The following is a 17111-nucleotide window of genomic DNA, read 5'->3' as shown; positions in this document are numbered from 1 at the left end:
AGATGCCTTCTCTAACAAGACAGACTCCGTTCCGATGCAACTACTCGCCATGAATACAGCTACTCGAAATCACATTTGAAACACAAATCTTATTTTTCCAAAAAGGACCTACAAGATGTACTGGCCCTGCAGCCTATACTGTAATGGAATAGAGTTTTCTTCCATTAGTTCAACTCCTGAGTGTTCAGAATGTCATTGAGTAGAGATAGTGAGAAATTGTCAGTATGACTGAGTTATTCAGTGTTACTGAATAAAAAAAAAGAATGAGTTACACAGGGATGAGAGAGTGTTCCCAGGTAGCTCTTCAGTGTGCAGTGTTTGACACTACTTACAGTAAAATTATAGTTTTGCCTTCACTGGTAATTTTGGATTAGGTTCCATAATATTCATTTTTATCCAAAATCCTAGTTTGATTACTATAATGATCCTAAAAATAAATAATTTACTTACCATTTTGTTCCAACAGGTTGTAACAGCAACATGACACCAACCTGGGATCAGGTATATTGGGGAAAAGCATGCTTAGAATGTCTACCACTTCTAGTATGATTGAGTGGGGAGGAAAAAAAAAGTGATAAAGATCCCATGCACAAACTGTAAAAAAAAAACTCCTTTAATAATTTAACAAAAGCATATTTTAGAAACTAGCAAGGTTCAAAAATTAAGTTCACTGTTTCCATGGATCAAAGCTTCAAAATATTTTGTTTGAACAGCAATGTTTGCATCACAGACAGTAGTCAGGATTTAGAAGACTGGGCAGCTTTTAAAGTTCACCAACTTTTAACATTCATCATTCATGGTTAAGCCCCTACCCACCTCCAAAAAATTGTCAGATGAATGCTTCCCCACTAAAATGCAAGGCAGCAGGAATTACAGCTGGTGCCAACAGAATGTCAATTAATTTAAATGGGAAATAATTCAGCTAAATTCAATGCTAGAATGAAAAACTAACTACCATTGACATGAGTAACAAACTCAGGAGGAACCATGGCCGTGAACCATCAATAGAAAACTCTATTGATCCAATAATTAAAATTTATCTTGGTATGACATAAAGCAGTTTAGCTTAACTTCACATGATACCGAGTGATGTTTAGTGATTTCAAGAATTGGTTTTAGCTAACACACATTGCTTCATGCAAAAACAACAGAACCAATGGATTTTATTACAACCCCATATTAGGTAAACAATCTGCTCAGAACAGAACCATCTTGCAAAAAGACCACTAGGACATAATGCAATGTGTCTTGCAGAGAACTGGATTCTTACATACGCCATAGGCCTGGAGCGTCACAAACTTTGCACCAGTTCATTACAATATCTGAGTGGTCCATCAGTATGATAACTGAAGTTTTCATGGCCTGAGGTTTGCCATTACCTTGCCAGTTTAAAACAACAACATTCTGTTAAGCACAAAAATCTAGTTTACATGCATTTAAGTGCGCCAACCTTACATCTGGAAATAGTTATTAGGCTCACCAAAAGAAAAACAACGCAACATCTCATCAATTATTCATTTCTCTGAACCTGCAATACTAGTACACAAAGGGTACATATAAAAATGGGGATATGGGCATTTAGTTTTACATCCATTGTGAAGAGGTCTGGCTAAGAATTGGAGAGGGGCAAGAGAAAGGCCAGGTAGAAAAAGAACCAAGTTGACTCATTTAAAATAATGAACTAAATTGAAGTCTGACCTCCAGCCTTCACAATTGTCTACAAACTATTACCAATCTAAAGAATTCAGAAATTGTACCCAACCTTTTCTAATTAACGAAAAGGTCCAACCTCCCAATTTGTACTAAATTTTTGCAAATGTACTATTTTGCAACAAATTAATTGCATCCATTGAAACTTATGATTAATGGTTCTTCAGAGATGCACAAGGTCTGTAAATGCTCTAACAATTTCTGCAACAGCAAAGATTGATTGAAAATGTGACTGCAATGTTGGTGTTAACAAAATGTTACAAGCATTTCTACAACTATTTCGTTCCTCCAACTTTAGAAAAGCTCAATCAAGACGATCTACATGCAACCAAGAATTTAAGTCAGATTTTCAATGTTAATTTGATAACATGACCAAGAATAACCCATGTTCATACAACTACCTGACAGTAGATTTTAAAAAAGGCAAAAGTGAGTAATGCAGATGCTTGACATTAGTCAAGAATGTGGTGCTGGAAAAGCACAAACAGGTCTGGCAGCATTTGAGGAGCGGGGGAAAAAAAAAATGACGTTTCAGGCAAAAGCCCTTCATCAGGAATGGTAAATAGAACAGTAGATAAAAATACTGAAGACCAACATTTCAGCAATGCGAAGTGTTTGCTTTCAAAAAGATTTTAGTCATAGAACCACCTAAGTGCAATATGAAGTGCATACAATGCATTTCAATGCACCCAACTGACCAAACAGTCCATTTACTTCAATCTGCATGCTATTCTTTTATCTCGGCCCAAGCTATAAAGCTACTTGTCTACCAACCTCAGGAAACCTTGTACAAACCTGCACATGGTTGTACTCAAGAACAGTCCATGTGCCCAGTTCAAATTACTGATACATTTAATGGTTTGTGATAAGACATCAGGCTAAAAATAAGCCAATTGTGACTGGGAATTGAATTCTTAGTCGTATAAAGAGACTTTAAAAGTGTAGTGGCGAACTAAAATACAGCAAGACTTTTATTTTTTTATATCAAATATGCTGGAATATTAATTCTCGAATATGTAAAACATACTTAAAGATCAAATCTCTAAATCAGAGCCACCTTAAATACATGGAGACTTTATTTTTGCTCTACTTTAATTTCAGCCAATTTCTGCCAGCAGGGCATTTGTTTAAATGTTTGCAGTCAACTTGGGGAGCAACAGAGCTGTGGATATTTAGAATCACAACTATATAGATACTTGAATAGCATAATACAGGCGTTTAACCATGATAAAAGTGCTCTGACAATGACCAAGCACTTACTGTCGAGACAGGACAGGAAAATGAAAGAGCATTGACCACATTCCTTTAATGGTTTGGATTTGATAGCAACACTCCTTAAAATGCCAGTATGTGCAAAAGTAACTTACAGTCTTACCCACAAGTTACATTTAAAATAAATTTGTATATTTTGTACACATACACAAAAAAGGGGATCGAGATAAACTAATTAGCATTTGTCTCTAAAAATAATAATGATTTCAATCTGGTTATATGGCAACACCCTCAGAACAGGTTGACACCATTCCAAATCCTTGTAAAATCTATTGTTTCAATGCATTGTCCAGTTTTACCTTTAATTGGGGATTAAATACTTGCAAAATAAACTTCACAAAGCGAACTGGAACCAAAAAGGTGATCAGTGAGAGGGGTGGAGCTAAACATATGGAGGAATCCAAAATCTCTCGGAAAATATGAACTGGGCCAAAAAAAAAGCATAGGCCACTGAATTTACTAAGTTACTGAAAAACCACTAGCAGTCTTGCAATAATGAGCAAATTTCTACGGCCCTGGCTCAACAGGAATGTCTTCTAGTGATGCTGAAAATTAATCTCCATGTTCAACATGCTGCAGATGCAACCAGAAGAATTCCAGTATGGAAGGTACATAATGTGATAGGCCTCTAGAAACCTCTTTCAAATTTGCAGTGGTCATCCAAACAAGAGGCATCCAATTTCAGAGGCAAAGAAGGACAGGAGATAGCAGCAGCTTTGGCTGTAACCTTCTATTCCTTCTTAGAAAAAGAAAATAGAGCAGTGGAGGATTGCAAGTGTTAAATTACATGCTCAAATTAAGGGCAGGACAAACCCAGCTACTACTAGCCAACCTGGTGAATGCCTGTGGCAGGGAAATTGACAGGCTGAAGAAAAGTGATCAACTGAAAAAACTGCGTTGACAGGCAAAGATTGTTACAGGCAAATTATGGTTGCCTAACTGAAGTTTAAGTAACGTTTGACAGAGTAGCTCAAGTGAATGAGCAAAAAAAAAAGTGAAATTCATGGAATTATATGAAAATTAGCCAAGAGGTAAAATTAAGTTTTTGATAAATGGCAATTTCCCAGTCTGGAGAGAAGCAAAAAGCATGTCCTGCAGCAACCTGAGCAACTGTTACCAGCATGTGTTTTTTAAAAATATATTAATGACAGTCTTGGGTAGACAGCACACAATTTGTAGATGACAATTCTGAAAGGTAGTAAATTGTGAAGATAGTATAGACTTCTGGAAGGCATACAGGTTGCTGAAACTAAGACAAAATTAAATACATAGTGTGAAGTGACACTGATATCAAGAATTGTTTGGGAGCAATAACATTTTAAATGAAGTGCAAAAATCAACATTCAAGTTACGTATATTTAAACCTTTTACGATGGCTAAGAAAAGTTGTCATTAAAGGGTGACAGTCTTGATCAGAGATCCTGCATACAAAAGCTAGTTATACTGACGTGTTATGATACATTAAGGATCCAGCTGGAACACTGGAGCCAATTCTGGGCACATTCTCAAAAAAGATGTCAAAACTTGGTTAGGATGCAGAGAATGCAGATTTGTGCCAGGGATATGAAGAGACTAGTAAGGATAGGGCTGGTTTCCTCAGGAGCAGGAAGACCTGCAGGGAAATTTAACATGTTCAAAATATTAAAAAGATGTTTCGAGAGTAAATGAGTGTCCAAAGGACTGGCAACCAAAGGGCACAGATTTAAAAAGGTGAATGCTTAAAGATCCAAACAGGAAATTAACTTTTTGGTTAAAAACCTGCAGGGAGTTCATGATCTAGCATACAACACCTAAAGAATGAATTTACAGCCACCATTAAAAAAGGTCAAAAGGGAAAATGTGGAAGGCAATAGGGAAATGATACAGCAAATTGGACACACTTTCAAATGAGGTGGTACAGGCACTATGGGTAGTTATAGCCTCATTTCTGATTCAATGATATGAATTAGGAGAGAAGAAAAAATGGTTTAACATTTAAGGATATGCAAAAAGTTAAAAGCAACTACTGGCACTTCCAGAAGTAATCCTTCCTCAATAAATACACACACACAAAAAAAATCAACTTTTAATCTTTTGGTGGGGGGCAATGATTTCAGCTATAGCATATCTAATGCACCATAGGTTCAGGGTGCCATGTGGCAACAGGCAATCTCTAAATCCAGAGGATAATTTTACATAAAACAGAATATTTAATGGATTTGTTGCAATGCTGCAAGATTTGTGCAATCGCTAACGATTTCTGTATTATGACATGTATTGCAAGTTTATCAAATCCTATACAGGTTTCTAAGGAAAAAAAAGGACTTTCGAAGGTCAGGTGCCCATTTTTGTAGAAATGGACAAGATACAATTTTAGCAGTTGAGACATAAATCTCTACCATGTAACTACCAGACTCAATAGGAGAACTCTAGCAAGTTCACTGCATAACAGAATGCTATCAATAAAACAACTACAGATTATGATCTTAGTTGCCACATGGTTATTGCTTGAACTCAAGTACTACCACTCTAATTAGTTACTGAAGATGGCAGTGTTCAATTTGCCTTTTATCCTGTTCACAGAAATACTTAATGACTTTAGTAATCAGTTTATTACACAGATTAATCATTTTGAACATACAAGCTCCAGTAGAGCCTTTGGGTCATTAAATATACACAAGTTCTGTCATGAATTTTTACCCTTACATCCAGATGAGACTTCTAAGATTAGTTAACAAAACAAAAAAAAAATAAAATTAGAGCTATTAGCTACTCATTCACTGTAAGCCAAATATAAACCCAAAAAGGTATTGAAAATTGAATGACTGGCTAACTAATAGCTCCAATCCATTTAACTGTTATGGGTGATGATTCAAATGGCTGTTCAATTTTATAGGACACAAGTATGCTTTCAACTTTCCATTCCAACGTTTAACTAGAATGTAGATTTGCATTCTTCAGCATAAAAATTGCAAAACATTAAACAAATTAAAGTTCTTCATTCTATTATTCATAACCATTATGAGTTTAAAAGAATTCCAACATACATCTTATAAAAGGAAAAGTTCCCACCCCCGGAAGCACTTAAACCCTGAATTTTTTTAAACCATCTTGTTACAATGACTAGGAATGCTTTTAGTCTCACAAATGTTATGATCGAAGAACTGGACAATTAACACTCGCTTTGTAAGTAGTCTGAATTTCAAACAATTGAGAAAGGGGCATTTCTATCAGCTGTTCCAAATATGTACACAATACAACGCAGCACTGCTGGATCAGGTGAACATGTGCACAGGGGAAGAGGCGTGGGCTCAAAGAAAGCAGTCAAATGGAAACCAAAGAAATTTGTTTTGCAAGTTCCCCCAGCTGTATAAGAGGTTCGTCAACATTTGAATGTAATCACATTGCATACTTCTGAGTCCATTCCCGAGCTATTTTGTTGTACCTACAAGGAAAAGGGGAAAAAAAGTGTTAAATATATCCAAATCTTCAGCAATTTCGCTTTAAACTTTTAAGTCAGAATCAGCTAACAAAGTGAGCCCATTCAAAGAATAGGCATAATGGGCCAAATAATTCCTCCTCCTCCATATTTCTGCAAAATTTTAATCAAACATCAAATTTTTAACATTATTAATAGTTAAAATAAAATTCTTTAATAGTAAATCTGTTTAATCCCATATTAAATATTTAATCCCATTTGTGGAACAGTGATGTGCTCAAGTTCGAGTTTTGAATTTATATTAATGTGCTACTGTTGGTACTGCACAACTCAGTTATGCCAACTGTCATAAACAGCAAAATCATAGAAACTGAAGGACATTTACTTTGCAATATGCAAATTGAATAATAAAGCCTGCATACATTTAAAACTGCATACATTACCAAATGAGATAATTTGTAGTTGCACACACCCTCATTATAACTAATTTAGCGTTCTAATCAGAAATATTCAGGTGTAAATTTGGTACAATAAAGCAGGAAGGAAAAGATCTAAAACATGTCAGAATACAATTACACATTTGTGGCTGACTTGTTGGCAGCCATGAGACAAATCGGCAAAACAAAAAGCTAAACATTAAAGCACTACTTCAACTTTTATTTAAATAAAAGAGGTTTATCGGCCTATTTCAGCATGCAACATTTTAAACAAGGCAGGAATAACCACTGTAGAATTAGAAATTTGGGTAAATGTCAGTAGTACCTCAATGTAAAAATCAAATGAGTAAATCAAACAAAATCTACAGAAACAAAACTCTTTCCATCATTTACAAACATAATTACAGAGGAACCTAGTTATCTGAACGAGATGAGTGGGCACTATTTTGTTCGAATAGCTGATTATTCAGTTAATTGATTCAACGGGGCTCGGAGTTTTCTGAAGTTTCCGTTTTCCTCACTCTGCCTGCCTTGCTCCCTCTTTGTCTCGTTTTGTTTCAGAGCAGACACACGCGTGCAAGGGAGCTGCAGCATTGCTGAAGCTTTGCCTCCGCTTCCTCCCATCAACAATTCAATGGGATTGACACAGCGAGCACTTGCTAAGTCCACTCCCTGTTCAGGAGACCAGGCAGTAGCACACCGTGTGCAAGCCCCTGCCCCCCAACTGAACCAACCAGACTGGGCACCAGTAAGACTGCTGCTGCTATTGGGGTTGACTCAAAATAGCACACACACGCAGCCTTTTTGACAAGTTCCACCTTTGCCCTGTACAGGACACAACGTTGGAAAGATTATCTGAGGAAGGGGGGTTTAGGGTATACCCCTGTGTAGAACTCCAGGGAAAGTGTGGGGAAGAGAGGAAGTGCGGACGATCAGTAATTTGGAGACAGTGTCTAGGCTCCCATCGATGTCCAGGACTGTTCTTGACAGCATTTCAGTAATGAGAGTTCATTTTTAATAATTGTAAACAAAAGACAAGATCAGTGTTGGAAACACCTGAAGTAATGTTTCTATCGGGACCTTGAGATCTTCTTCGGATAATCCAAAATTCAGATAATTGATATTTAGATAATCAAGGCTCTTTTGGAGATACTTATGGTCAGTCTCTTTACAGAGTTCCACAACACATTTTGCTCAGAACACTGGTTTCTTCAAAGTATTTCCTGTTCAGGGTTAGTAAGGCAAGGTACTTGACTCAGTTAATACCTTTGAGTTTAACTACCTGAAACAGAATACTCACTTTTCTCTATCTGTTTTATAGATACGTGCAATCTCAGGCACTAGGGGATCATCTGGATTTGGATCACATAACAGTGAACAAATGGACAAAAGAACTGGAAAAAAAAACATTAAAGTTAAATTGTGATATGAATTCTACTATTTGACTTGCCTTTACTATATACAGCATAATTTTAAATCCTTAATTTATTAAAATGTTTGAATATTGTATATGTTTGCATCCAGTCTTAGAAATACATTGCAACTGATAATACCTTAAAATATATGGTACCAGTTTGAAATTCATTTTCCTTTGTGCATTATTTATCACTGCAAAGGATAGTTAGTGAACAAGTCAACATAGCATTTCATTTTTATTAATCTTTTCTTTCATCATTTTGAAGTATGATGAACCTCAAGAGGAAATCTGGAAGTAAAAACCTAAACTGAATGGTACACACAAATATTTAATCCCATAACCCATCTTATGGAACAACGACATGCCCAAGTTCCAGATATGTGCTACTGCTGGTACTACACAATTCAGCTATCCCAAATGCCATAAACAGTGAAGTTACAGAAATTGAAGATCATTTACTTTACTATGTCTCTGCTAGCTTAGTTGCAGAAATTGAGATTTTAATTCCAGTGCTGCAATCTTTTACAAGACATTCTGAAAATGGAACTAACTCCTTTGAACATGTTATATAGCCTTGCCTCAATATCTATATTTAAATCTAACCACCCTGTTAAAATCCTCTTTAGGTCGTTTTGTCACCAATTTGGAAACCAGAGATCACAGCCTGAGCATTCAAAAATCCAAAATCTATCAGAAATTAATTTTAAAATTTGCAACTTAAATCTCAGTCATCAAGGTCCAAATCAAGTCTAACAAATTATCAACTTACCCCTTTCCAGTGTTCTCATCTTTCAAGAATGGCATTTCATCTGCTGCACAGTTGCTCCCTGATTTGTATGTGAAAGAACTGGATTTTGTTTTCCAGCAAATGCAAACTCAACTGTGAGAATTCACTTATTTCAATACTGTATTTAAAATCGCCATGCTCAAAAATCCCAGAAAACATCCAAGTCTTGCATTTTAGGATGAAATTTCTTTCACTCCTTAAATGTTACCTTTCACATTACTCTGCAATGAACTGCATCCTCTCCTAAAATATCTAACAACCTTCCTGAGTTTAATTTGCTGTATTTTTCCTCAGTTTGAGAACTGCAATTTTGTACCAAAGCTTGGCAATTCACACTTCTTTTTTAAATTTAGGTTTTGCTTGTTAACTAGAGGGGGGTTGATTGAATTGAATCGGATGTGGCATGGGTAAAATGGAGCCAAAAGACATGCAGAAATTGAACATATCAATGTACAACCTTTAAAGTAGTAATGGTTTGTTTTCAATACCTTCCAGATCTATTTCTCCTTCATAGGAATGCAAAGTGGACCAAAGTCTTACTCTCTGGACAGTAAGAATTAGAAAATAGGAAGCAATAGAAAAAAGGGCATTTCAGATAGCAGCTTTGATAATACAAGGAAGAACAAACAAGGCTGATAAGTACAGCGCACATCTGAGAAAAGGAAATAACATCAGCACAGAGACAGTAAAACCAAGACTCCACTACATAATTGCTGAAGAGTTTCTACGGATCTATTCAGTAAAAAGAAAATTCTTACAAAGAGCAGTGGGCCTGATTAAGTAGGCAATGTACTTGTATCGGTGACAGCAAATGACATGGTCAAGATACTCAATGGAGTATCTTGCATTGGTGTTTTTCAAGGGAAAGAGTAGCAAAAGCCTTGTTAAATGAAGAGTTGCCAGGTTAGTGAATAGAAAAAAAATTAGTAAGAGTTGGCATTAGGAAGAAAGGGCATTACTTCAAATAGATAATTCATCTGGTCTGGATGGGCCAAAGTTGCAGAAGAAAACACAGGACAGATTTTTTTAGAAATGTTGGCCAAAATGTCAAGTTCTTATGTACAAGGACAATGCCAAAAGACTGGGGAGGTGAAAATATAATACCACACTTTAAAGTGGATGAAGGAAAAATCTGACAAATGTAGCAAAGTTAAATAAACAAAATTCTGGAGGAAACGGTCAGCTACTTGGATGAGCATGGATCTTCATTATTAATCAAACACATTCATTCAAGACAAATTATGTATGGAAAAATATGACTGCATTTCTTGATCTACAAGTTGGGGAAAGACAGCACAGGGAACATGGGAATAGATCATCAAGGGAATTTGATTAGTTCCAACTATTTAGCTTGTCAGCAAACTTGAAGCCAGTGGGGAAAATAGGACTATGGGTACAAAGTTGTTAAGACGTGCTGAGTCGCTGTTTCCCAATATTTAGTACTTGGGACATTGTCGTTTTGATAATGATTTATTGGAATTGTTAATGCATTACAATTCCAAAATTTGCATATGACGAAGTTGAAAGTATAGAAAATTTAAGTTAGATAGGTCTTCTCATCACGAGAGAAAATACATGCCAAATGATACAACTTTAAATGGGGTACAAGATAGATGGATACGGGATTGCACAGACTACTGAAGGTGCAAGGATATATTAAAGCATAAAATGAACCTGGGCATCATAAACAGGGGCAATGTGGACAATGATAAAAGGTGGATCATAAATGTTTTTGCATTTGGATTTCAAAAATGCAGATAGATGGTTGTAGGTCAATTCTGAGAAATTGATATTTCATTAAACAAGTTATTTGGAAAGATGACAAGTCCATAAATTCCATGAAAATACTCACTGCAGTTAAGGAGATCCTCTGTAATGTTAATGAATAGAATATTTATACTGCTGAGTTTTAAAAGAGAAAGCAATTGGGTTTAGCTTGACCTCAAAACACAAGAATCAGAAGTTCAGTTCAGAAGGGAGAACAATTCAGTCTCGCTTGAGAATTGAGTTTAGTTGAAGGGAACCAGTCACCCAAGAAATGGTTTAATCTGTGCAGTTTCTACAACAGGACAAACTGGGTAGAAAGGTACTGTTGCTAGAATTGAAAAAAATTGAGATCAAAATTTTGAAAGGTTCATACCAGTGAACACAAGGAAATCTTAACATTGTTTGTACAGACCCAAGGAAAATAAATTGGAGGATAAGTAAAAATGCAGAATTGAGATTGGGAAATTATTTGGAATTGAAGTTGTGTGAAAAGATATTACTGGGAACAAGGAGCAAGAGTTAGCCACTCAGCGCTTCAAGTCTCTATGCCATTCAATAAGATCATGGCTGATCTGATTCCAGTCTCAACATACTCTCAATATCATTCATTCCTTTGGTAACCAAGAATCTGACTTTAAAATATTTCAAGATTCTGTTCAGCTGCCTTTTAAAAAGGGAATTCCAAAAACAATACTTATAACATTAAAATAGGAATACCACTCAATTTAGACAAATTAGGAAATATTCTAGGAGGGGCAGCATAGTGGCTTAGTGGTCAGCACTGCTACCTCACAGCATCAGGGACGCTGGGGAGATTCCACCCTTTGGTGACTGCATGCAGTTTGCACATTCTCCTGTCTGCATGGGTTTCCTCCAGGTGCTCCAGTTTCCTCCCTCAATGCAAAGATGTGCAGGTTAGATAGATTAGCTATGGGATAGAGTAGAGGGGTGGGATGCTCTTCATAGGATCGGTGTCAACACGATGGGCCGAATGGCCTGCTTCCCTGTTGTGATTCTATGGACCCCTAGTGCTTTACTCTCCCTCGAGAAGAATCGCCCTACCCAAATGCACCCGAGAGGTGCTAGTATATTTCTATCAAGTCATCTTTGACTCATCTGAACTCCACATGCCACAGGTTAAACCTGTCTAGAAACTTCCCTTATACAAGGCAATCTGCTCTTTCCAGGTATTAGTCTAGTAAACCTTCTGAACTGCTATCAATGCATTCACATCTTTACACAAATACAGTGACCAATATATCAAAGTACATTGGATGAGGTCTTCCCAATACCTGGCATACTGAAACATTACCTCCCTTTGCTTGCATTCAATTTCCCTCACAATAAAACACAACATTGTTGAAACATGTGGAAATTTAGTTTTGCTGTCTGCACTAAGATCAACCATTTTAGATAAGTGGCTGCACGAAATAGAATTCTTTTATTGAAGAACATGGACAGCCTTGTCTACCTAAAAAAAAACAATAGGTTTGCAGTCTTCATCTTTTTGTACTGCATTCACTGTGCATGATGCAGTCTCCATTCCACTTGGGAGATGAAACAGATCAGACGATGACTTTCCTAAAGACATCTTTTCAGTCCACATTCAGTCACTGCCTTTTGAAGTCTCCCAACTATTCTGTCTCTGAATCTTCCATCCTTGGTGAAACTTGAAACTAAAGCATGATCAACAGCACTTTAAGCTTGCAAAGTCACTAACTTCAGAATATAACCATTTTTTTTTGTCGTCTTGTCCATATCCTACAACCAGCACATCCAGCAATGAGAGTTGCCTGGACCCATCACTTGCAATTTGCACTGTACTATTACCCGTGGGGCTCTAAAGTAATGACTCCTCTTGTCTCGGTTGTTTTCAATAAGAAATCTCAAGAAACTTATAAAATTCTAACAGGACTAGACATGGTAAACACAAGTATATTCCAATCACCATGCAGTTCAGAACCAGTGGTCAGAGTCTAAAGGAGAGGGTAGGTTATTTAAGACACTGGTAAGAGGAGATATTTCATTACCCAGAGAGTGGAAGAGCCAGATGGCTTACTCCTCCTGCTCCTATTCCTGTTCCTTATGTTGCTGTTTTACAATATTAGCACTCAACTGCATTTTAATTGTACAACTACAGACTACAAAGCATCATTCCTTGATCTTAGAAATTATGCATTTGCACACCTGACCAAAAAAATTACAGTACATGTATCCAATCCGAATAATTTGGCACAATGAAAAACTAAATGACAAATTAAATTATTCAAATGGATACAGAATTGATGAGGTGATGGTGGATCATGATCCAAATATTAAAATCTTGAGAACTGTGGATGCGGTTAATTAATGAGCACATTAAGATATTTGAACAAATCGTTTAAGGAAACGTTTACTACATGCAGCCCACCATGCTCCAAAAGCAATTGCAAAGAAAATCTGGATGAATTTCTGGCTGACAATATAGTTGTGCACAAAGTATTTAACAAAATGCTGAGTGTACCAATTCAAATTTGGTACCACATTTACAACTAATCATGGCCTTTGCCTTAAAGCACAAAAAAACTCCAGCCTTTCTTCACAGCTCATATGCAACAACCTGGCAAACTTTTGAGCTCTCTCCAGCTTGAGAATATCCTTCCTGCAACTGGATGACAAGAACTGGACGCAATATTCCGGACAAGTCCTCGCCAATGTCCTGTACAACCTCAATGTGACTTCTCAACTCCAATACTCAAAAGAACTGAGCACAAAGGCAAGCATGCCAAAAGCCATTTTAACCATCTTGTCCATGTGTAACACAAACTTCAAACAAATTATGTACCTGCACCCCAGGTCATTGTTCTACAACACTAACTAAGGCCTTACAATTAATTGTACAAGTCCTATCCTCGTTTGTTGTGCCAAAGTGCAATACCCTGCATTTATCCAGACTGAACTCCATCTGCCATTTTCAGCTCATTGACCCATTTGAAGCTCATTTTTGGTGTAATCCACGAACTTACTAACTATGTCTTCTTTATTCTCATCCAAATCATTTATATAAAATGACAAACAAGAACTTTACTTATTAGTCTACCATGCGGAACCTTATCAAAAACGGTTTTACTAAAATCCAAATAAATAATATCTACTGCTCTGTCAAACGTTTTGGTAACTTCCTCAAAAAAAACTCAAATTTGAGGAGACATGATTTTCCATCCCTAATCAATTTCTGCCTATAAAATGTTAATAAATCCTGTCTTTTATAATCACTTCCAACAATTTATCCATAACCAAAGTCAGGCTCACAGGTCTACTGTTCTCCGGTTTCTCCTTACAACTTTAGCCACCCTCCAGTTATCAAGGTACCTCACTCAAGTGAAGTGATGCAAATTTCTGCAAGGAGTCCCATTTCTTCCTCCCTTACTTCCCACAACATTCTGGGATACATTAGGTCAGGTCCTGGTGATTTATCCACCTTTATATTCTTTAAGACCACCCAAATGTCCACTTCTGTAATGTGAACAGTTTTTAAAATATCAAAGTTTATTTATCTGCATTCTCTAGACCCAGTTTCCTTCTCAAGTCTGCCATGAAATATTCATTTAATGTCTCTCCCATCTCCTAAAGTTCAAAACAAAAATACAACAACCTATATTTTATGCATTTCACTTTCAGGCCACCACACAACTCCAGGTAATAGCTCTATAATGGCTGAATCAAAATACTCCTACACTCATTCAACCACAAATGCTTGCATCTATCTTTGTTCGGAGATAGATTTCAGAAGATAACATCAGCAATTAGTGTCTCAATTCCAGCTAGTCGAAAATCAGGTGACTGATAAATGACGCTTTCATAAGCTGCCATGCATACATTTTAATTCTCATTAGCTTAGTCAAATAACTTACTAGCTTGTTTGGTTAGGTATGGTATCAATGCAGGCTAGTTATTGGTTTCACGAGCAAATCTTTGCCCACTGTCCAAGTCTTCAGAGCAATTCACAATCCCACCTGACTTGACCTGGCCATGTCTATCAAACCTGGTCAGAAGCACTCGGCCTGAAAAACTGGTAGGATCCAAAATTCAGCATGGACTTGGCCCCAAACTATTGTACATATATTTCTCAAGTTGCAACTTTGGGAAGCAATTCAGAGTAAAAGAGGAAGGGAAATAAATTCTTTCAAATAGCATTTTTGTTCAATGAAACATTTCACAAGCTCGTTATTTGCTAGGACAAACGAGCATTGTACTCTTTGCTATGAAATATATTTAGGATTTCAGTGCAGAATGTTTCTTAATGTTACAGTATTTATAGCTAGACATCATGTTAATAGTTTGCTGGTGAGTCCTGGAGATTAGTACTTGAAGAACATTCATGTTAAGATTAGCACCAGATTTCAACTAAACAACAAATACCTTTTGAAATAGTTAACGCCGGAGACCATTGCGACCGTAGAATATCAAGACAGATGCTGCCATTACTGTTAATATTTGGATGATAAATTCTTGTTGTAAATGCAACCTAGCAAAATGCATAGATATGAAAATTATTTTAATATCAAGGCAAAGTTATATTGATGAAATACTTGATGCAAACAAGTCTACTTGCCTTAGGTGGTTTAAAGGGGTAATCTGTGGGGAAGTGAATGGTCAAGAAAAATACACCACCCTGGTAAGGACTGTCATTCTGTTGGAAAGAAAGAAAAGTTTTTAACTTGAATCCAATGTGTTTAAGACCGCACTCATCCCTTATGGTTAACAGAAGTAACTAACTCACCGGTCCCATTATTGTGGCTTGCCAGTGGAACACTGCAGAAAGAATTTTAAAAAGTCTTCAGTCATATATTAGTGTTGCTGTAGAAAGTATCAAGATTTCTTTCATATTTCGTTTACCAACTTAGAAAGTGTACTTACTGTCGTCACCAACCGGACCTGCTGAACACTGTGCTGGTGGGTCACGGGCCAAATCATTCAACTCCTATAGGGAGCATTTGAAAAAAGCTTCAATAAACTCATTCCAAGATACAATTAGGAGCTATTTATCCTGCTCTGATCAATAAAATGAGACCACATAAAACAGTTACAAATTTACCCAAAAAAAATTCAAATAGCCACATCACTAACAGGCTTATGTTCTTAAAATACTTGATGCCTGGTATAATATACAAGAGTATGATAGGATTTTGAAATAAACATTAACTTGAATTGTGAAATCAACCCAACACAGACACCCTTCCAAATAAACTTGCACCCACGGGTGGATAAAAAGGATGGCAAGTAAAGGGAAAACATGATGCCCAATGCAGGAGATCATTAGCACAGATCAGAAGCTGTGGAGCTTTAAACCACAACTTCAACTGACTAATACACAGAATCCAAGCTCAACACTTGTAAAGTACTAAAGTAGCTGAGCAAGGTATATAGCCTCTCTCAAGATATTAAACAGAGGGTCCATCTAACCTCTGTTAGAAGTAGTGTTGGTTAACAAATTGTTAACCAGAAAAATGCGACATTGTGGAATTTGTTGTGTATAAATACATCTGTGACCCTACATTTCCCAATTTATAGTGATTACAAGATGACTTATGATCATGTGAAGCACTTGATAAATGCAAGTCCTGAAGCAAGTTAATGAAATTCACATTTTATTTCTGGAATTACTTTACACTTATTATAGCAAGGGAACAAACTAAGAACTGTAGAAATCAGAAAACAAATCAAATGGCTGAAGAAAAATCAGTAGGTCAAGCAGCACCTGTGGAGAGAAGGCAGAGTCAATGCTTCAAGTGCAGTTATTCAGAACTGTTGCCAGCAAGGAAAACAGCCTTTTGTCTCCCTAGCTCTTGTTCTCTACCTTCCTGGGCTCCATCACGGCCAATCCTCTCACTCCTCTTTCCCTCTCCAGTCAGCGTAAGTGCTGCCAGACCCAGAGTTTCTCAAATAATTTCTGTAATTGTTTCCTTGCTAGTTCTTTCGTGAAGAAAACTTACCTTGCTTAGAGAAAAATTGATGGCTCATCACCACTAAAAATCATCATTGCTCAAGATCTGGGGAATAGATCATTTGAAAAAAGTGCTAACAGGACCAAAATGATCAAATATTCTGATATACACTAGGATGGACTGCACAGTGAAAGAAGCATTTTTTCATTCCAAAATTACAAAATTAAGACCCAACTCTTATTTTCTCCATTGCAACATATCAGTTTATACAGCAAGTCAAAGTAGTCAACTTTAAAATACACACATTACAAAAGGATATGAAAACCATGCCAAATATTTCAGTTTGCCTACACCTCCTCCATCACCTCCAAGGCCC

The 17111-nt window shown here is 36.7% G+C and overlaps 1 protein-coding gene across 1 annotated transcript in view; it reads right to left on the bottom strand.

Annotated features, from left to right (window-relative positions):
- Positions 1–2996: 2996 nt before the first annotated feature.
- The window catches only part of ube2d2 (ubiquitin-conjugating enzyme E2D 2 (UBC4/5 homolog, yeast)), a 49079-nt gene continuing 34964 nt past the window's right edge, over positions 2997–17111 (bottom strand). The window contains exons 2-7 of the mRNA XM_043703678.2: positions 15708–15771; positions 15571–15602; positions 15403–15480; positions 15210–15315; positions 8138–8231; positions 2997–6406 (exon numbers count right to left, since the gene is read on the bottom strand). Coding sequence (XP_043559613.1) covers positions 6361–6406; positions 8138–8231; positions 15210–15315; positions 15403–15480; positions 15571–15602; positions 15708–15771 — 420 coding nt within the window. The 3' untranslated portion in view covers positions 2997–6360. The remainder of the gene's footprint in view (positions 6407–8137; positions 8232–15209; positions 15316–15402; positions 15481–15570; positions 15603–15707; positions 15772–17111) is intronic.

Source organism: Chiloscyllium plagiosum, unplaced genomic scaffold (genome assembly GCF_037043375.1).
Source record: "Chiloscyllium plagiosum isolate Xiang-an unplaced genomic scaffold, Cpla_swu_hap1 HiC_scaffold_16, whole genome shotgun sequence".
Taxonomy (NCBI): Eukaryota; Metazoa; Chordata; class Chondrichthyes; order Orectolobiformes; family Hemiscylliidae; genus Chiloscyllium; species Chiloscyllium plagiosum.
Note: the sequence above shows the minus strand (reverse complement) of the source record. Positions and strands in the feature narration are given on the sequence as shown.